Genomic DNA, 22,471 nt, shown 5'->3' with positions numbered 1-22,471 from the left:
GTCTCATGGAAATATCTCTGTCAGGGCGCTGACGAATGAGCTCACCTACTCAAAAAGTCAGACAACCCCATCTCTCCTCTCCTTTCCTCTCCAATGTTCTTCACCCTGTCTCTCACCCCCTCCCCCGCCTCTCTTTCCCGGCTGCCTGTCGGAGTCTCTGCTCCCTCAGACGGTCCTTTCATCTCCGTCTGCGTGATCTCTCTCTCTCTCTCTCTCTCTCTCTTCCTTCCGCAGACAGATTATAAACACAATCTTTCTGCACGCACCACATGATTAAACTCAATTTAGTTTTCCATATATTTTCGAAACATTTGACAAAACATTGTAGCTCCTTTTTTTGTTTTTAATTGGATTCACCACATTGTATAACCAAGGATCTCCAGATCTTGCATCGATTAATCTCGTTTGTTTGTTTTTTACGTCCCTCCTACAGAGCAGAGGACCACGCAGCAAGGCCAAGTGTACTTCCTCCACACTCAGACCGGTGTCAGCACGTGGCACGACCCCAGAGTACCAAGGTACGTCCACCGCAGACGGACAGATTTGTGTGTCTTGTTTTGCTTCCTTTTCACTATCCACCATATAAACTGTAAAATGTATAAAACACAAGAATAATAAAATGCATACACGAGAAATTGAGCTGTCCACAGATGCTCGGATCAGTCATCATTCCTTCAGTCCTCCTGATTTTACCCAACAGTCACGGCACTGACATAACTGGCTTTACACATAACTTGTGTCATGGTCTCTTAGTCCTGGTCCCCCTTGTAGTTTGCTGTGAAGCCTGCAGCTGATTACGAGCCTGACATGCTGTGAGAAGACCCATGTCACGGGGCTCTGAGCGATTCGGTCCTCTGGCACGAGCGCTGAAAGGCCTCACTCTGGGACACCTGGCCAATAGCGTTACGAGTCTCAATTAGCCATACCAGAGGCTCTTGGGCAAATACTCAGTCAGGCATGTGTGTCCTATTGATTACCGTATTCCAAAAAGAAATGCACAGGCACACAGATCTGCTTGTGCGTGTGCAGAGACGGGCTTCATTGCACTCCAGACGCTATCAATAAAACATGACTGATATTATAATACCTGGCCACTGCTTGCATTCTATCAGTATATGAGTGATAGATGATCTTTTTATTGCTCTTGATAGGAGGCTATTGGTCACGCCACACCTCGCCAGGTGCTCCTCAGACAGCTCCAACATTAGCAGATGGCTTAGCTGCCAAGCTCTCATCGCTCGTGAGGCTCTGGTCCCTTTTGGCTTCGACCCCGCAAAACAGAAAAAGTCAGCGCCAGCGCAGCGAGCCTGCTGTAATTTCTGAGCCTTTTTTGTGTCTCCACGGAGTCCAGCTGAAAGGGGTTGCAGGGGCAGCAGTAAATAATTTAGATGGGAGGAAGAAGAAAAATAGAATAAAAGTGATTTCTCAGACATCTCGGAATCTTGCTGTCCGCCTGAGTCCAGTTAGTCAGTGCTTTGGTATGTTTTATACCTAGATGTGTGTGTGTGTGTGTGTGTGTGTGTGTGTGTGTGTAAGTGTGTGTGTGTGTCTCTTTTCCCCTTTCCCACCTTACGCAGCGTCTATTTTTCTTAAATTCCTGCATACTGATGCTTTATTTTGTGCTCCTCTGCTGTGTTTCAGAGATCTTAGTAATGTGAACTGTGAGGAACTGGGTCCACTGCCTCCAGGATGGGAGATACGGAACACTGCCACCGGGAGGGTTTACTTTGTCGACCACAACAACCGAACCACGCAGTTTACAGACCCGCGCCTCTCCGCCAACCTGCATCTAGTCCTGAAGTGAGTCCTGCGGAACCCTTGAGCCAGCAAAATGTAACGGTGAAATAAAAGTGAAGACGGGTAACGGGGTACAAAAGCAGAGAGATTCATTTTCTCTTTCTTTTTGTTTTACGTCTGTAGTCCAAGTCCAAGCCCAAGCCCCAACGGTTCTCGAGGAGGCATCGAAAGTCAGAATGTCAGGTAAGGTTTCAGGCTTCATGCCAGTAGACTGGAACATACACAAGCACACACTCTACTCAGACATTCACAGACTCACTCACTTGGCCTCCCCCTCAGCCGATGTTTTACAGCGGGATCCTGTGCCAAGGTGTGTTCGCCACCTGTAGAGGTTCAGCACTCGGAGTAGCCCTGCACACACACACGAACACACATACATACACACAGATTATACATATGCAGTGCACTCCCCCCACAGTTTTTCTTTCCACACAAAAGTTCAAATTCCTCAGCCCTGCAGAGGTTTTGATCATAAAGGCGTTTTAGCACACAATCCGTCACAAAGCTGGCTTTGGCCAGACATCAGATAGCTGAGTGGACTGCTGTGTCTGTGGCTGAGGAGCGTCTTACATCCAGGAAACGGTGCATAAATTTGATGCCCAAGTCGATGAATGAACTGTGTGTGTGTGTGTGTGTGTGTGTGTGTGTGTGTGTGTGTGTGCGCGCGCGCGCTAGTTCATGCTTCTGTGCTTGGTAAATGCATACGCGCATGGATGCACGTGTTCAGAATTTCTTCCCCCTATGCAGCTGTTCAAACACATACTGTGCTGCGATAGCCGTAGAAATACCCATAGGTCCTTGCGCCACAAAGGTGGAGCAGTGTATGGGTGCCTTGGTGGGCCTCCGCCGCCTGACCTCATTCCTCCTCCGTGCAGAGAGAGACGGAATGCATCGATGGAGAGATCAGGTTTCTTCCTTTTTTTTTCTCCTCCCTGTTCTGACGGATCAAAGAACGTGTTTGGGATTCTGTATTCGTTTTGCTCTTTCTTCATCCATGGCCCTCTGAAACGTCTTTATAAAAATGTAGCCTGGCACACCACATTTGTTTTTAATGTAGGAATTTTCTCATAAGCACGACTATGCCCAGATGTGTGAAAATGTCATTGAAAAAAAATTTTAATTTATTTTTGTATGTATTATATCACAGGAGTGATCTCTATAGCTATTATATGTTTTAATGGTCTACAGTTGTCATTAGTACATTTTGTTTTTATATATATATAAAAATGATTTGGTATATAATGTGTTAGATTTGGGCTGTAGAGTGCCGTACGTCTCCTAGTTATTTAAGGACACATGGATCTCGGCCTTGTGAAATCACTTGTTTATAAATTGTGCATGAATAAGGTTTAACCATAGCCTACCCCAATCCATTTGGATTCCATTAACCCGCTAATAGAGGATCTATTTGGTACAGTTTCTGTTCTAACTGAAGCGGCTCTATTACCGCTAATAGAATAGACTTGGGAGCGACTTTCTCACTCGTGACAAAACTCTGGAAAACATATCAGTCGTCATGGATTTCCATCAAGCCATCTGCCTTTTATCAAGTCAGGGATTTTAGAAATGTTCACCCCTCATGTGCCATCATCCCACAAAAATGTTATATATATATATATATATATATACGGTATATGTACATCAAAGTTGAAGTTTATTGCCTTTTTTATTTGCTGAAGACATTGCCTGAGCATCCAGACCAGGATTATTGGTTATATTTTCCCTATGATTCCCCCCGGCCTGGTCAAGGTCCCTGTTCAATAGGTAACTGAATCCTTGTCTGCTTTTAAGACCTGGCTGCAGGACTGCCCTCTGTACAGTTGCATGAGAAATAACCGTGTCATTTCCCAGACGCTTTTGATTTGTTGCGTAGCAAAAGCATTGCTTTTATTACGCCGACTTGTCCCTGCAGTGAGCAGCATCTTCAGGTAACATGCACCAGAGTCGTGCTCATCAGTCAGGAGTTGGAAAGAGAACGAGAGAACTCTGGGGGCCCACAACACGAGAGAAAAGAGCAACAGAGACGGAGCAGGAATGTTTGATTTATGGGTGAAAGTGCAGGAAGAGATGCTCCGTGTCCTCTCTCGCTCTCTCGCGCTCTCTCTCTCTCTCTCTCTCTCTGTCTCTCTCTGTCTCTCTCTCTGTCTCTCTGTCTCTCTCTCTGTCTCTGTCTCTCTCGCTCTCTCTCTCTCTCTCTGTCTCTCTCTCTCTCTGTCTCTCTCTGTCTCTCTCTCTGTCTCTCTCTCTGTCTCCCTCTCTGTCTCTCTCGCTCTCTCCCCACTCCCACCCTCTGAGTTGTCTGTTTGGGTGCTGTCGGAAGAGTGCCCTTTCCTGCTTCCCCCTCTCCCTCCCTTACCTTCCCTCCCAAAGAGTCTAGTCTGCAGGAAATAAAGGGATTCAACAGGAGGTCTCGAGTGTCCTATGGGGCCCTGTGGCTTTCTGGGATAGCAGGAAGTGATTGAAAAGCCAAACTGGATTCTGCTAGGCAGACACCAGAAACCAAACTCAGTCACTTTGTTGAGGAGAAGTTGTCATTGTGGTAGAGGAGAATGCAAGCCATAGGGCGGATACTTTTCAGACTGTATTCTGTCATGGAGTGAACTAACTTTTAGTTAAAGGGTAACTTCTTTTTCTTTTTTTTACCCAGACCCTATTTTTCCATGTTTTTGGGTCGGAGATAGCCATGGAAAACCCTGACAAACTTCCGGAAAATTTGAGATTTGCTCTGCAAGTCAGTCTGGCCAAGAGCCCATTCAAGCCCATTTCCAATTCAAGCAGCTTTTTGTTTACATAAAAAAAGAAAGAAAATTGGATAAAAGTGAAAAGAATGCTGAAAGTGCCAAAAACATCGGGGGAAAGCGACAAGTGTCGAGAAAGAAGACCAAAATTTTGACCCAGAAAAACAAAAAGTTGCTTGTTGGTCGACGGGAAGACAACACAAGGGTTAAACCCTGGCATCACTCAGAGTTTTATAGCCTACATATCCATATCCCATGCAGTCAGACTGACATGTGTATGGCTTCCACCACCCTCTGTGCTCGGCTCTGGAGTCTGGTGTTTATGACCCTGCTCAGGGCCGATCATGCCCCCTACCCCCCACCGGAGTTCAAAAGGCCACTGTGCAAATAATCCTTTAGTGCCAGCTCCATAAAGGCTCTTTTGATTCTGTGTGTGTGTGTGTGTGTGTGTTGTGCGCCTCCCTACTGTGCCACCCTCTGAACACAGCGCCTAGTTCAAAACTTGTTTTCTCAATCAAACGGCAGAGTGGAGACCTCTGTCATCATTAACCGCAGATGATGTTCACAGCCACACTGTTGACACTGTGGCGAACCGCTTCCGTTGTTCCTGTGTTTGAAATGTTTCATCAAATGCTGCTTTTCATTCTTTAGTTTTTTTTAGCACATTTGGCTTCACTGTTCATCCAATAAAGTAAGAAGATGGTTATGAGAAATGATTTGAACGGCAGGAAAGTTAAAACTGTGAATGTACATGATTTTTCATATGAATTATACATTTCTATAGCATCATATGTGTGTATATATGGTGAAACAGATGATGATGAAATCAGATTTTTCTATATTATTGAGTTTCACAAAAATACACAAATGAAAGTTCATTATACAATTAGGCACAGCTTTCTCTGCCCACCCAACTCTAAAAAAAAAAATAAGTAAGTAAAAGAAAAATGAACAAACAAATACTAAATAAGTAAATTGAGGAGAAAAAAACCCTCTATTTTGGCCAGACTCTTTTGGTGGGTAGTACATGGTGTGAGTTTCTATCCATAACAGTGCCGGCACTATTCTCTCTCTCCATCTATTGAGACAAACTTTTGGACTTGTAAAATGTGCCAGGTGGCCTCGATGAGCCTGTTCATTACCTCAAGTGTACATGATGAGTCAAAAGCAACAGACGGTCTATTTGCAGAACGTTCTTTCCTATTTTTTGTCCTTAATCTTGTCCCTCTGTCTCTTTCTCTTGGCCCCTTTCTCCCTCTCTTCTCCTCTCTCACCTTTTTCCCCACGCCGCTCTTTTTGGCCCCTCTACCTCCCCAGTCGTCAGAACCAGTTGAAGGATCAGGCCCAGCAGGCTCTGGTGTCCCCTGCTCAGCTCCCGGAGGAGGCCGAGTGCCTCACGGTGCCCAAGTACAAGAGGGACCTTGTCCAGAAGCTCAAGATCCTCCGCCAGGAACTGTCCCAGCAGCAGCCTCAGGCCGGCCACTGCCGCATCGAGGTATCCCGCGAGGAGATCTTCGAGGTGAGGATGGAAAGAAACAAGCTCAGTCGTGTCATCATATCGTCTGAAGCTCACAAGGGAGGCCTGTTATTAGAGACACTCAGAAACGGTGCTAAAATCATTTAGCACCGAGGGAAATTCAGCCAGAGCATGCGTGAAACTAATTAGAATGCACAACAACGTGGTAGAAAAACATTTAATCTAATATTTGCTCCATTGCACAACCACATGCCCTCATTTTCCCCAAATCTCCAGCCAACAAAGCTATATTTGGCCCCGTAAGCAACAAACAAAAGCAGTTCTGTCTCGTCCCTCAATCTACGAACAATGCCAGTGCACTTCATGCCCTCTGATAGACGCAAACGGCACAAATGTCTCCCTTCTTTTGTACCTGCAGAGCTGCGTGTAATTGTGCAAGTTATTTATTGACGCAACCGACCGACGTTAAACATTCCCTGAAGGTTTTTCTTGTCTACTCCCATAAAGGTCATTGGCCGTAGCAGTTTGGCTGTGAGAATGATTTCTCTCTCTCACACACACACACACACACACACACACACACACACACACCCTGCTATCTATGATGTGAGAAGGCAGTCTGTTCAAAATCTAAAGCAGACGTCTTGTTTGTGGATGAGGATTTTTCTCAAGTGCGTTTTCTCAGCTGGGGAGTTTCATTTTTTTCCTGCATCTAGGAGGCACGGGGCCTTCATCAGAGCAACAACACCTGCAACAGACTGCATGACCCTCATAAAACATGCACTGGAATGTGCTGGAAGAGCCACGTCTGTTAATCTGAACGAAGACATTTTTGTTGGCTGATCTCAATGTGAGAGAGCGAGCGAGAAGGGTGGGGGGCGGGGGGGCTGCAGAGGACGTCTTGAGCTTAAGACATAACTGCATAGCGTCTCCAGACCAGCTGAAGCATTACAGTATGATTGAACAGGCAAGTGTTAGCTGGTGGGCTGTCAGACATGCCTAGATGTGTACTTTTTCGGCGTAGATAAGACATTCTCATTTCTCCCACAGCACCTCTCTGTTGTCTGCTGTATCTGCGGGGCACAGCGGAACCTGCGGCTGTGTTGTTAGTCTTATGCCTGTGTTTATTATAACTGCCCCTAATCCACTTTAAATGAACCCTCCCCGTGACGCTGTGAGCTGTCTGCACATGATGGGATGATGAACACTGGTTGAGCCTCGCAACAGAGAGCCGAATGGAAAGGGCTCGTGTAACGCCACATGGCATCTCTCTCATTTCTTACAACACTGCTACAGTAGATCAACTGCCTTGTTTTTCTATCTTTTAACTTCGCTCCCGTTTTGGAAAATCATTTCAAATGTTGGCCTAGCAGTCGCCATGTTTACCATCAGAATCCGTAATGGATTTATTTATTGTAAGTAGCACTTACGAGGAATTTCCCTTGCTTCTTGGTGCATACATAAACATTAATAGGAAATAAACAAACAATAAAACAAACGAATGACAAAAAAGAGGCTGTATGGATTAGTGCGGGATGTGCAAGTTTCAGAATGTACAGAGGACGGGTATATATTTTTTTCCATTTCGTTTCATGTTTATTTGAATAGGGACAGATGCTAAGACATAGACATTTGTGCAACAAATCTCCAATGTACAGCATCACAGCATTTATAGATATTGCTAATTTCCAATGGCCGTCCCTAGAAGGGCTTTTTAAACCGTCAGAACACACACACACACACACACACACACACACACACACTCTTATTCCATGCCTTAGCTCCTTTAGTTGAGAGTCCAGGATGTAGGACTGAGAGTCAATGTCAGCGGGGGGGGGGGTTAATGAGGCTGACAGCAGACTGGAAGAAACCGTTTTTATGGCGTAAGGTTTTGGTCCTGATGGACCGCCGCGCCCTAATGCGCCTGGAACTGGTCAGACATGATTTTTGTCAAGTTCCCCCAGAGGCAGGATCCCTCACCTGTGATGTTCCAAACTGATGAATGGCTTATTTTAAACTCATTCTCCTTTGAGGACCATACATTAAACCTGCTGTCTTGACTGCTGCCGTTTCTGTCTTTGACGCGTGGCGTGTGTTTGCCTCTGTGTTGCAGGAGTCGTATCGCCAGGTGATGAAGATGAGGCCGAAGGACCTGTGGAAAAGGCTAATGGTGAAGTTCAGAGGAGAGGAGGGGCTCGATTATGGAGGAGTGGCCAGGTAAGAAGCCATAGCAAAAGAGGAGCATGCTACACTGAAAAACACAGACTTTGGTTCTGTAAATACTGTGACTAATGTTACACAGCAGCCTGCCTCCTAGTGGAGGAGCCTAAGAACTTCACCATTGTTAGTGTGGTTTGGAGTCATTTCTTCATCAGTTTAAGTTTGCATGTAGAGTTGGAAAGATGAATTGATTAGCCGATTAGTTGTCAACTATTAAAATAATAACTATTTTGATAATTGGTTTCTCTGATTCCATCTTGTTAAATGTGAATATGTTCTAGTTTCTTCTCTCCTCTGTGACAGTAAACTGAAAATCTTTGAGTTGAGACAAAATGAGACATTTGAGGACGTCATCTTGGGCTTTGGGAAACTGATCCACATTTTTTTTAAACATTTTCTGACATTTTATAGAACCAGGGGTTTTCAAAGTTTTTTAAGCCGAGGACCCCTTAACTGAAAGAGAGACCGAGCAGGGACCCCCTACTACATATGTTGGAAGATCTCTGTTATAGACCAAAATACTAATTGATTAATCGAGAAAATAATTGACAGATTAATCGACAATGAAAACAATCGTTGGTTGCAGCCCTGTTTGCGTGTTCTGAACTCTGATGTTCCAGTTGTAAGTCTTTTTTCCTCCTGCCTGACCTCTGTGCGTCTGTGTCGCATTGCATGCAGGGAGTGGCTCTATCTGCTGTCGCACGAGATGCTGAACCCGTACTACGGCCTGTTCCAGTACTCCCGGGATGACATCTACACACTGCAGATAAACCCAGACTCTGCTGTCAACCCCGTGAGTCACAGTCATCATTATTGACAACACATAGAAGAAGGAAAACGTGTTTTTCTGTTGCATGGCGTTGACATGCAGACTCTAAAAATGACCTTCTTAGAGAAGAAGTTTTGGATCAACAGGGCACCTGCAAGTCTTGGAACGTCTTAGAGAGCATTTCATTCAGTTTCCTCTTGAAATGACTTTCCAAAGGTCTTGAATATGTCTTTTCTTGCCTGTCGTGCCATAGCAGTGACATTACTTATAACTCTATGTTCTAACGGCAATGGAGACTGGTGTGATTTTTAGCAAAAACTTCAGTTGGTTCATTATTTTAAATCAGAGGGTCCAAAGAAAAAACACTATCCAAAATATTTAGAGCCCAGTTACAGTTGTGGTTCAATGATCATGAATTTCTGGACTGGAAAACCAATTCCAAATCAAAGGGTATTTATGTGGGGAAGAAATGGTTACGTCAGTATTCTCCTCTGTCATGACATCGACTAAATGAAACTTCTTCTCATATAGTGTAATTCTTCTTCTTTTGGGGCCAAAACTATTTCAAATGTAAATAATAAATGTGGCGTCTGAATGATACTGTTTTAATCTATGTTAAAATAGTCATTGTTGCGTGGCCGGTTAGCTCAGCTGGTGGAGCGGGCGCACATATGCAGAGGTTTATTCCTCGACGCAGAAGGTCTAGGGTTCGAATCCGACCTGTGACGGTTTTCCTGCATGTCTTCCCCCCCTCTCTCTCCCCTTTCATATCTCAGTATTCCTATCCAATAAAGGCACAAATACCCAAACAAATAAATAAAAAAATAGTCATTGTTGAGGAAAAGAAGAAAACGTGAATATGTGATCGCATAATTCAATGCATAATTAGCCAAAGTCCGTATATTTATGCGGGGGGGCGCATTTTTTCAAATACGCCGCACTTTTTCTGCAAAAATTGCCGATTTCCGCGCAAAATATGCGGTGCTTGCATGATTTCATAATCCCCGCATTTTCGTTGCAAAAAAGTCTTAGCAGAAAGATGAAAAATGTTGCGTTTACTTCACACGAGCAGCCATTTTCCCCTGTTGCCATGGGAACGTTATGAAGTGACGTAATTACGCGACGTGAACATCATCGAAAAGCTGCAAACCCCGCCATGAAGCCACGATGACACCGCTGGTTTTGCAAGTTCCTGTAATTTCATCGCATCAAATAGCATAAATATCCCGCATATTCCATCGCATTTTTTAAGAAAACGTGACGCATAATCAAGGAGTTTAGCCCGCAACAATCACAAGAAAACTCCACATTTTTCTGGAAGGACTGAATGTAACTTTTGACCTGTAGTGTACTTTGTTCTTTCAGTTCTTCTGGTAACTCAACACTGTCTCTTCATTTGGAAACTAAAGATGTTTTGTCTCCCCTCAGGAGCACTTGTCTTACTTTCACTTTGTGGGCCGTATCATGGGGATGGCAGTGTTCCATGGCCACTACATAGACGGAGGCTTCACTCTGCCCTTCTACAAACAGCTGCTGGGTAAACCCATCACCCTGGACGACATGGAGTCTGTTGACCCTGACCTGCACAACAGCCTCGTGTGGATCCTGTACGTACAACACCACCGTTTCATAGAAGTCAACAACAGTCCTGACCTTTCTGTGTAAATGAAAAGTGAAAGAGGATTTCTGAATCACAGATTTCAACACATCAAACACGATGTTACGCTCTGCATTCCTGTCCACAGTCTACATTTGATACGAGCATGACAAAGTAGATGTATTTATTTTACCAGGAATGTTCCCATTGAGACAAAGGAGTCCTGGCCAAAACAGCAGCATAAAAAGTTTCCCTTTAAAGAAAAAAACCAAAGACTTCATCAAATATTAATGATGTGTTCAGTAACAGAACGTGTACATTGAGTGGTCAAATAGTTCTTAATCCTGTTTTTATAATCTTTATTTTCACCAAAACGTATTTGGGTTCGAGGAATGTCGTACATAATTTGTCCATGTGAACCTAGGTTTTTATTTTTTTATTTAGCTGTGTGAAAAACAACATATACGAAAAATTAAGTAAAAAAGACCTGCAAAGGAAACCCAGAAAACCCTCAAGGCGCTTGGCATGTTGGGGTCCCTAAAATAATTCAAAGGTAGCATATAGAAAATAAAAAAATAAAACACAAAGTCTGTAAAAAAAACGGGACAGAAGGGGCGCCCGGATTGTCCGTTGGTAGAGCGGGTGCCCATATATATAGTGATTATATATTCTATTATATATAGAGGTTTAGAGGTGGCCCTTTGCTGCAGTCATTCCCCCTCTCTCTCCCCTTTCAAAGATTATTTTTTCGGGCATTTTCAGCCTTTATTTTGATAGGACAGCAGAAGACCCGCGGCTGCTGCATCGAGGAGTAAACCTCTGTATATGGGCACCCGCTCTACCAACCGAGCTATCCGGGCGCCCTCTCTCTTCCCTTTCATGTCTTCAGCTGTCCTGTCAATAAAGGCCTAAAAATGCCCAAAAAATTATCTTAAAAAAATAAAAATAACAAAAGGGACAGAAGAAAGGAACAATTAAATGAGGGGAGAAAATAAAGAATGAAGAAAGAGGGGAACAAAAGGAAAAGTAATCCTAAAAACAAAACCAAATAGTCAATAGTTGAAGCTATCGATAGTTTTAGGAGTCCGTAGAGAACATAAATAAGGAGGCAGATTGTGTTTTATGGCCTCATTAAGAAAAATGTACACGTGTTCTGTTCTACGGTTGTATTAGAACACAAAAAAACCCGTTCTCATACAAGATCAAATCATAACGCAGCATGGTCTTTTATTTATTCTTCTGTACAGCACTTTGGTCAACATTGGGTGTTTTAAAGTGCTCTACAAATAAAGTTTGATTGATTGATGGTACTGGACGTTTTTCAGATTATTAGTTACCTGTAATTGCAAAAAGAAAATGTGCCATTTTAGTGTAAAATTCACAAATGATACATTGTATTTTCTACCAACTGATGAGTCATTTAGCCCAAATCCCAACCTGTCTCCTACACTTTGATAACAGCGCCCCCCAGGATTTTTGAAGATTTCTAACATCAGTGGTCTCTAAGCCAAGTGTTCAGACCACATGCAGGTTTTAAACTCATCGGCTGGTTTCACCGATCAGCACACGTTCAACAAAAAGCAGCTCATCAGATTTCATTGGCATGACAAGCACCTTGTATTTGTTACCAGCGGTGTGCTAACGCCCGTTTTTGCCCTCAAAACAGTCATTCCGATGTTTCTCTCTCTTCAGGGACAACGACATCACAGGTGTGCTGGACCACACCTTCTGCGTGGAACACAATGCTTATGGAGAGATCATCCAGCATGAGCTCAAGCCCAACGGGAAGAGCATCCCCGTCACCCAGGACACCAAGAAGGAGTACGTGCGGCTCTACGTCAACTGGCGTTTTCTGCGAGGCATAGAGGCCCAGTTCCTGGCTCTGCAGAAGGGCTTCAATGAGGTCATCCCCCAACACCTGCTGAAGGCCTTCGATGAGAAGGAGCTAGAGGTACTTTAATTCATTTCCCATAATCACGTCTCCTTGTTGTTGACACTAGAGGTGCCACGATGTTCGAAATGAGCTCTCGATTTCAACGGTCTAAATCAAAAGCAGGATCGGCGATTCCCCCAGTATTTTTTTCTCTCTCCACCCAAATACTAACAACAACAGACACACAGGGGTTTTCCTGGCTTGGAATGGGCCTGGGGGGGGGGGACTACGCACAGCAGTAAGCATGATCGGTCCGCGTACAGTCAAGGCAATGAGTCTTTTTGAGTGTCTTTTTTGACAGAAACCTATGCATTTTCCTGCTATTTCTGACAATTAAATGAACAAAAATGTCTATTATGCTTGCCATTTGTATTCTCAGTTCTTAACCATTTTGGTGTTGGTGAGTTCCCTTTGGGGCTGGCTAAAACCTCTTTGGGGGTGGGGGGGCGCCAAAAATGTCTATGCAGGAACAACCCTGGACACAGCGTAGCTTACCGGCTGGTAGAATGCCGCTTCGGACACAGGGACACAGTCGGAGATAACGGAGAAACAACACAACTAAAAATATCGTCCTGCTTTTCTGAAGTCACCATGTGGCAACATTTTGCCTTATGTTATGTGAACCACAGGCGTAGATTTCGGGGGGGGGGATTTGTGTCCCCCCCCCCTAATATTAAGAAGAGGTAGATTTGTCCCCCACAAAAAAAATATAAAAGACTGGGGCTCACCCAGTAAGAGCGTTCGCCCCATGTTGGCTGAGTCCTGCAGCGGTGCAGGGTTCCAATCTGACCTGCTGCCCTTTGTTGCGTGTCATCCCCTCTCTCTCTCTCTCTCTCTCTCTCTCTCTCTCTCTCTCTCTCTCTCTCTCCCCCCCCCCCCAATGTTTTTGTGATCAAATATTTATTTCGAAATTGAAATATGGAATAGAAATTCTACAAACATTTCTAAACAAAATGCACGAGTGGGAATACTAAAACAGAGGAAACATCACAATACATTACTAGATTACATTAATACATGAATACATTACTTATGTATTTATGTATCTTATTGTATCGAACTTATTTTATTATTTTACATTTATTTTTTATATTTATTAATACATACTGTGTGTATGTGTTTATACTTATATTGTTTATATTATTTACTTATGTGTGACATGCACCAACAACACCATGACAAATTCCTTGTATGTGTAAAAAACGTACTTGGCAATAAAGCCCTTTCTGATTCTGATACATTAAAAAATAAATAAATGTATCCCTCAGTGTTGAAACAAAACCTATGCCCTTGATGTGAACAAACAACGAAGGTAAAGCACGTGGGTTAATGGTGCATTTAACTGCACCCCGTAAACTCTGAGAAACTCAAACTGTTGTTGCAAAGTACCCTCCGGCCATCTTATTGTGGCGTCCCTGTTGAAAAATGAAGGTTTAAATTGAATCCAAGTGTAGATTTGGAGAATCGTGACACCCCTATTACTGTAGACACATCTAGATTTCCCTCCAAGCACATTTAGTTCAACATATTGAAACGATTTCACGACACTCACAACTCTGTCTACTTCTTTCCTCCTGCAGCTGATTGTATGTGGCCTGGGTAAAATTGACATCAACGACTGGAAGTCCAACACGCGGCTCAAACACTGCACTCCAGAAAGCAACATCGTCAAATGGTTCTGGAAAGCTGTGGAGTCCTTCGATGAGGAGCGCAGAGCGCGGCTGCTGCAGTTTGTCACCGGCTCCTCCAGAGTTCCCCTGCAAGGATTCAAGGCCCTCCAAGGTAAAAACACCCAGCATGAAGACATATGTGCATACATGTGTCTTCATGTGCATACATTGTTTTGTTATGCAGTGTTTTACCTCAGTTTGTGGAAGACTTAGGTGCACGTATTTGGCGAGGGGTTTAAAAGGATCAAACCTAAAGGCTAAAAAAACCTTTATTCTTAATCGTCACATACACACAGTACAATGTAGTGGGATTCTATTACTGCATTTGAACCCATCCTAAGTATTAGGAGCAGTGGACAGCTATACATACAGCGTCCGGGGAGCAAGTTTAGGCATCTCTTTGTTGTCGGTTTGTGTCCCTTTGTGGTAGTTTTGGCGTCTCTTTTTAACATCATTTGGAGCGTTATTATCAACATATATTTGTCTAAAACATTTTAATTAAATAAAATTAAAACAGATAATAAACAACAAACAAAAGCTTAAAGACAAAACTTTAAAAGAATTCCAACTACAATCAGATCTACATTCATTCGGCTTAGGTGCTGCCCAAAACGGCCAGGGTGCTGCACCTAAACCCTACAGTGGCTGTGCTATGTAAATGGGTGCATTGTTATGCAAGAAATGCAAGAAAGTTCTACGTATGAAACCGCTCCTGAGAAAGCTTGGTGTGAATTGCCTTCTTTGTGAGATGGAGACCAGAGTGAGCACTCAGAGGTACAAAATGAATGTTAATGTGATGTCGGATCCATGATGTACGAAAGGTGTGGCAGCCCTTGCTGTTCCTTTGTCCTGCACACAGATTGCTCTACATTCACAGGCTCTGTCAACCCAATAGGGTCTGGCTGCAGACCTCCTCTGTGGGGCTCCAGGCAATCTGGGGCTCATCTCATCTGTCTGTCAGGACGGAAATGACGTAACAGGAAATACGTAATTCAGTTTCTCCTACAAAAATGTTTTCGCTGCCCCTTCTCCTGTCAACACAGTGTAGGCTGTGTGTTTGGGATTCTTAGCTTCTCCGTGTCTCTGGGTTTCTCTGACCCGAGATAAACCCTGAGGCTGCGTGTAGCGCAGCGGTTCAATGGGTCCGTCCTGGCAGACGTTGCTTCCCAGAGGCATGAGGAGTACACCGTGATCCACAGGCAGACAGCGCCCTTACACACCTTATATAACACGGCGTTCTAGTACAAGGCATCTTGTTAGGAAAAAAAGGGGTAAATCTCCCACAAATTTCAACAGAAAATCAGACCAATGTTTATTACTCACAAAGTCTCCTCTATAACATATAAACAGTCCTATGAGCACATATTTAGTTAGATAATGCCTCATTTGCTAAATTAAACATGTTTTCAAGTTCTTAAACAAGTCTTAAACAAGTTCAGAAATCTTGTGATACAAAAAAAGATTGCCTTAATGTAAAAATATCCACTGGGTAAGTTTCATGGCGATATCTGTTAAGGTGTGAACACACCAACCCGATAATTGGCCGTCGGACAGTCAGGCGAGGTCGGTGACTCGAGTCTGTTCGGTGTGTTCCGTAGCGTCATCCATCCGAGGTGCCGTCGGCCTTCATTTTGGCCGATTTGACATGTATAATCGGCGGGGCGGGCACTGCCGGCAGTCAGACTCAAATGACCCATCTGATTGGTGGAGAGCTAACCAGGAAACAGGGAGCGGGATGAGCGTGACTAGAGTCTCTCAAAATCTGATGAAAATCTTTTAAACTGACCTTTGTCGATCTGAAATGAAGACAGATTCAGCAACTGCACGGCCTATTTCTCTCTTCAAATGTTTTCAGAAACACGTTTCGGTGAACTATTTTAGTCCAATATGAGATCGTATTCTGAACGAGACGCCATGACAGTCTGGCTGTGAATTTCCGGAGAAACCAGACCCACCTTGACGCGTTCGTCCAATCAGCTGCTGTTTTCATTCTTGGGGCGACAATACAGATTAGCGCCGCCTGCTGTCATGGAGACGTATTACGTCTCGTCGGTGTGTTCTGAGGCACTTTTGCGACCAACTCGGGGAGACTGATCAGTCCGACTGCCTTTTCTGCTGAATTTTAGTTTAGTAGTGTTAAGGTTATCTGCCTGGAAGGCGCCGCTGGAGGCAAAAAAACACCATTGGAAACTGGGGCATCACCGATTACCGTTTTTTCAGTACTTTCCACCACTTTTAGGACTTTTAATATGTTATAGAGGAGACCTTTACGAGACTAGATCAGTTGAAAGAGTTTCTGTTGCAATTCGGGTGGGGTCATGTTGCATAATGCCTAGACTACTCCTTTCTTGATCAAAACATCTAAAAGCTGGGTTGCCTGGGTAGCTCACCTGGTAGAGCGTGCACCCAATGTACAGAGGCTCAGTCCTTGCTGCAGCGGCCGCGGGATAAAATCCAACCTGCGACCCTTTTTGCTGCATGTCATTCCCCCTCACGTATTTACAAATCCTGCTATGGCCACGCCCTACAAAGCAGCTCGTTTGGTTGGGGTTAGGCATTAACCTCGAGTAGTTAAGGTTAGGATAGCTGATTGGTCAGGGGATAGGACCTGTACAAATCGGGTTACGTACATGGACGCCTGGCCAATAGTAGTGTGTGAATGCTATTGAAGGGCGGGTCTTGGCGTGGCCATAGTAGGATTCGTAAATACGCTTCCCCCTCGCTCTCCCCTTTCATGTCTAGGCTGTCCTATCAAACAAAGGCCTAAAATGGCAAAAATATTGTCTAAAAAAAAAAAAAAACATCTAAAAGATGGACACATGGCTACAGTCAAGGGGCAAAGTCAACTCAGTTAGTACTGTTGGTATCTAAATACTGTGCAGTATTATGTATTGTAGGACTGTTGTCCGAACCATCTGAATATGTAATGAAATAAAGGGATTTTACTTCAATAAGAGAAAACATCAGGAGATTGTTGCACCATAACAAGTGATTTACTGTAACAAAGGAAGTCCGTCCATAATGTTCTTTGTTTGTTTCTTTAAGCTAAAGATGAACTAAAAAATGATAAATGTTACAAATGACTCACCTGAGTCATGCCTTCTGTTACAGCTTATATCTTTGCACGCTGTCTCTTATTGTATGGAAGCAGAGAAAGGCCATGATAATTATCATTTTATAAGCAACTGGAATCTCATTTAACCACTACTGAATATGTAGTGTTTGATTTTAGATACCACTGAAGTTACAGCACTGAAATATTTTACTTTGAAAAACAAATGTGTGAATGTATGTTCCCCATCGTTATTTTCTTTCCTTGTTTTTTCAGACTCATTTCAAGTTGTGTATGTTTTTAACAAATTCAGACTTATAGTCACTCACTTCAATTTTTCGTTTTCTTGTGGATCCTGATGTGTTTGAGCACCCTTACTCACCTGGATGTTCAAGTTTAAATGTTGGCATCAGAAGTTTACCAATCTATTAGTTTGAGCATCTTGATTTGTTTTTTAGTTGACTTTTTAGATCCCAAAATAACCAACTAGAATCCAAGCAACTTGTAAATACGTTGAGTCTGGAGCCTGGAAATGTCAAAGAGAGAATACATACATTTCTTCACAGTGCAGAGCAGGTGTGTGTTCTTACTAAACCTATTGTGTTTGTACAGGTGCTGCTGGCCCGCGACTCTTTACCATCCACCAGATTGATGCCAGCACCAACAACCTGCCCAAAGCCCACACTTGGTGAGGAAACTGTCAGCTTTGTATCATTTTCAGACTGTTTGACATTGTGCCAGGCTGCCAGCCTTTGAGACCACTGTTAATTCCTTTAACGAAAAACCATGACTGAGACGACGACGAGACTTCAATAAACACCAAGGGCCCTATTTAATGATTTAAGCACACGGCGTGAAGAGCGTGGCGCAGGTGCGTTTAGGGCGTGTCCAAATCCACTTTTGCTAGTTTAACGGCGGTAAAAGGGTCCGTGCGCCGGGCGCATGGTTCAAAAGGGTTGTACTTAGTGTCTTCATCATAGGTGTGTTTTGGGTGTAACATGCAATAAACCAATCAGAGATCGTCTCCCATTCCCTTTAAAAGCCAGGCGCGTTTGGACCTTGGAGCATTGCTATTATGATGGAGGATTTGCACCGTAATATTTTTATTTGTAATATTCTGCATGTGTGTGTGCTACCAGGTTTTTGTTGGTCAATGGCACGATCACTTCCCGCTGCCCCAAGATAGCAATACGCCCAGAATGCACCTGAACACACCTCCCTGTAAGACCAGCACGCCCATGGGCCACAGATGGGAGCAGGTGCATTTGCTGTTTAAACGACATGGGCGCTGGACGGGAAACTGACAACTGCGTCGGTCTTAAACCAGCAAAGACACTTGGGTCGGGCTTTGCGCCGCGCCGCGCTGGGTGCAGGACAGGGCCCCAACTGTAACAATATCAACATGCAGTATCGTTGGCGAAAAAAGACGAGACTAAAATGTAGTTTAAAACTAAAAACCTGTGTTTTTCATCAGATAATGATACGATCAAATCATATGTGAAATAAGTTCGACTAAAATAACAAAACTATTGGTTTTGGGCGGGACTAGATTGACTGAAATGTTCACTATAATTTATAAATCAAAATCAAGAGCGAAAACATTTCCACTAAAATGCAATGACTTTGCGTCGACTAAAACGTTTTTGAGCTGTTGTCAACTAAAACTAGACTTAACCATGAAGACTAGAAATGACTGACATGTGACTAAAACTAATAAGCATTTCCGTCTAAAGACTAAGACCTAATCTAAAATAGCTGCCAGTACTAACACTGTTTAAATCGGAGGGGAAGAGTAGTGTTGAACCTGGTAGTTAGTATTATCAATAGGGCTGGGTATTGTTAAAAAAATGTCGATACCTGAACCGATACCAATACCATGACTTCGATACCAGTTCTTGAACGATCTCTGTTTTGGTCTGGAGTTGTGCAGTGTGGTGATTTATATTATTCTTCTGTTTTCCCAGTTTCAACCGGATTGACATTCCTCCCTACGAGCACTATGACAAACTGTACGACAAGTTGCTCACTGCCATCGAGGAGACGTGCGGCTTTGCTGTGGAGTGAGTCACTGATTCAGGCAGAGCTCCGCAACAACCAGAAGCAACACGGCCATAATGAGCCCCCCCCCCACACACACACACCCCCCACCTCCCTACAAATCAATCCACTCAACACGGGGGTCATCCACGTTTGCTTCGCCCAGGGTGCCGCCTATACTTCCCGGGGACATGTGGCCAAGCTAACGGAGGCTGGACAAAGAAGATCAAGAAAATGTCATCTGACTCTGGGTATTTTTATAAGACCCTCCAGCCTTCCTATGTGTCTTTTTTTAATCATCGAAAAGGATCTCTTCAGCTGCTAATAACTCAGACTATTTACTAACTCGTGGAACCTGCAAAAGTTGCTGGCTCTTCCCTTTTTATTTTTTCTAAGTTCATTTTAGCATTTAAAAAAGAAAGAAAAAAGACTGTATTCAATGTAGCAATGCTCCATCTTACCAAGCAGAACACAAGGTCAGTCCACTCTGAAACGACATTAACGAGACTGGTTTGTTTGCTAGAGCACAGGGTTATTAATGGTTCCCACAACCACTTGGAAACACTAAATTTGTATGCAGAGTGTGCATGACTCGTGCTGTTTGGTGCCTCAGAGCGATCACATCGGGGCTATCCGTAATACCAAGGCTGGAAAACAGGGATATGTGCGGATGAGAGGGCAAGACTAGAGACTGAATTAGGCAGAAACCCGACTGTTTACAACCCTCTCCAAAGACAGCAGCAGGGACTTCTGCTCCTGAGTCGCCGCCCAATGAGTAGCGCTGCATTCCCAAAACATATTTCACGTTTGACAGCTAGTTTTCTTTTGAAGATGAATAAGTGAATGAATAGCTTGAAATGTGTTATTTTTATAAAACAGGGAACATTGAAAAAGAAACAATAAAATTCTATATAATATATATAATTTATTGCTGATATCTTTCAGAAACCCCTATCCATCGTTTCAGAAAAATTAAGATCTCTAAGTGTTTAAATTATAGAAGATAATTGGTGAAAACAGAATTAAGCTCGAGTGAATTTCACGCTGTGGTTTATTTCGTGACATAACTTCTCTCACACTGTACAAGGAGAGGTGTGTCTTACAGAGGAAAACAAATCTGAAACACACAATGTCCTCTGAGTGCCATAATCATTTTTGAATGAATGAATCTTTGATAATCTTGAGTAGACATGGGCCGGTTACCGGTTTCAAGGTTTGAGAAAAGTCCAAAACCACTAACATGTTCACAGAAAGTGCAGTTTTGAAACCCATCTCCCTGCCAGTTAGCAGTGTTTTTTTTTTTTAAATGAAATGCATTGTGTTCAATGGAGAAAAAAAACAGTTACATTTGAAAATAATACATTTTAAAGCTGTAATTGCAATACCGTAAAAACCGTGATATTTTTGCTGAAGGTTATCATACCGTCAGAATGTCATTCCGGCCCACGCCTAGTCTTGAGCGGACCCTTTAAAATCTACTGATTTCATTCTGGCGCTACACATGGGGGTGTGATGTTTCACTACTGTTACCCTTTTTTTTAACACTTTCGTCATTTGTAGCTGGGCATGGCACTGGCATGACACCTACCATTAATTTCAAATGGTATTCTGTTGAGAAGAGTCCAAAGTTCATCATTTTGTAATTTGAGCTGCCTCTACATTGTTATTGTTGGGGGGGGGGGGAGAAAAACCTCTACTACCTGCTAGCCATGTGGTGCTAAATAGCATTAACGTTTGTCTTTGTATTAGCAACCTTAAGGCTGATTTATGCTTCTGCGTCGAATCGACGGCATCCCCCCAGTCCCCTCTGCGTCGATGCGAACCCCTCTCCGAGCCCTCCGCCGTAGCTCGACCAAAAAAATTTGTAACTTTGCGTTGAGGCGACCGCAAGGACTGTGATTGGTCACCTCGTCCTGTGTGTTGACGGTCGGTGTTTCCAGCAGCCTGCTGTGGGGAGTAGCAACGTGCTAGTTCACTGACATCAGCTCTGCAAATAAACTCAGACATATTTTGGTTACAATGACGGGGTTGTTCGTTTGTAAAGTGTCTATATGTCAGTAACGTTTTGAAATTAGCACTCCGCCAGCAAGCAGTACTTTGTGGGCAGTTGTGCTAAAGTTAGCTTGCTAACGCGACATAAACTGGCTCTCTCTCTCTCTCTCTCTCTCTTTTTCGTCGGAAATGTCAGTTTTGCGATTGACCCTCCGGAAACCACACACCCCCTAGCGTTCTGGTGGTGAAATGCACCGCGATGCAAAGAAACGCGTTCACCCCCGACGCAGAACTCCATAAGGGTCACGACGCCGTAGGAGCGACGGCGTGGAGTCAACGCAGAAGCATAAAACAGCCTTTACTCATTGATATACTACTGCTTAAGGTGCACACTACACTGCTCATGCTCACACCTGTTTGTGGCCACAAAATATTTCCAAGTAATCAAGAGCTCTAGCTAGCCACATTCTCAGGAGATGTCATATGTAGTTTGTAACTTCCTTTGATTTTACGACCGAAGAGAAACTAATTCTGACCATTTGTCTTGATTTCCTGAATATTTAAGGGATAAAAAAAAAGTCTTGTTTGAATCGTTTTGCCCACAGCATACAACAGTCGTTGCATGTGTCCGTATGTGCTTTTGATTGAAAGGGAACTGAATGAGATGAATCCTGTTTTAGCCTGATACACAGTCCTATCAGTGATGTTTTTATTTAGAGAAAGGGGGGGGGGGGGGGAGGGGAGATTGTTTTCTACGATTAAAAATGAAATCCTTGAATGTTTTCAAAAGATGCTGCCTGTCTAGTAATCTCTATGACCGTGGACTGTTCTTAACATTTGCATACACTACAAAACTGAACTGAAATTTCATTCTTTTAAGTGGACAAGTGTATGCAAGGTGAAGTGTCCTCAGATGGTGCTTTGTACAGTAAAAAGATATTGTTCATATATGTGGATCAAACGACCTGTAATTTATCTTTTAACTTAAGTAGAGAAATGAAAAAGAGGAATTGCACACAAACAGAATGAGGTTGCCTTGTGTATTTAATGGTGACTTCTCGAGCAGATATTCATTCGCCTTTTAAGTCCAGTGCACAAGCTGATGGCCCTACTGTCTGTTCCTTCACTACACCGCTCAGCATCGCCCTGTAGCTGCCTCTCATTGAAGAACTTTTTATTAAACAAGTTT

At 43.4% G+C, this 22,471-nt stretch overlaps 1 protein-coding gene across 2 annotated transcripts in view; it reads left to right on the top strand.

Moving 5' to 3' along the window:
* Positions 1 to 22,136, top strand: part of smurf2 (SMAD specific E3 ubiquitin protein ligase 2) — a 74,811-nt gene extending 52,675 nt beyond the window's left edge. For both annotated transcript variants that reach the window (XM_078270296.1, XM_078270295.1), the window contains exons 9-19: positions 434 to 518; positions 1,642 to 1,800; positions 1,921 to 1,980; positions 5,853 to 6,054; positions 8,126 to 8,229; positions 8,911 to 9,025; positions 10,430 to 10,608; positions 12,291 to 12,549; positions 14,112 to 14,313; positions 17,866 to 17,941; positions 19,218 to 22,136. In XM_078270296.1, the coding sequence (XP_078126422.1) occupies positions 434 to 518; positions 1,642 to 1,800; positions 1,921 to 1,980; positions 5,853 to 6,054; positions 8,126 to 8,229; positions 8,911 to 9,025; positions 10,430 to 10,608; positions 12,291 to 12,549; positions 14,112 to 14,313; positions 17,866 to 17,941; positions 19,218 to 19,317 (1,541 nt within the window). In that variant the 3' untranslated portion in view covers positions 19,318 to 22,136. The remainder of the gene's footprint in view (positions 1 to 433; positions 519 to 1,641; positions 1,801 to 1,920; positions 1,981 to 5,852; positions 6,055 to 8,125; positions 8,230 to 8,910; positions 9,026 to 10,429; positions 10,609 to 12,290; positions 12,550 to 14,111; positions 14,314 to 17,865; positions 17,942 to 19,217) is intronic.
* The last annotated feature ends 335 nt before the right edge of the window (positions 22,137 to 22,471 follow it).

The sequence above is a fragment of the Sander vitreus genome, chromosome 15, assembly GCF_031162955.1.
Source record: "Sander vitreus isolate 19-12246 chromosome 15, sanVit1, whole genome shotgun sequence".
Taxonomy (NCBI): Eukaryota; Metazoa; Chordata; class Actinopteri; order Perciformes; family Percidae; genus Sander; species Sander vitreus.
Note: the sequence above shows the minus strand (reverse complement) of the source record. Positions and strands in the feature narration are given on the sequence as shown.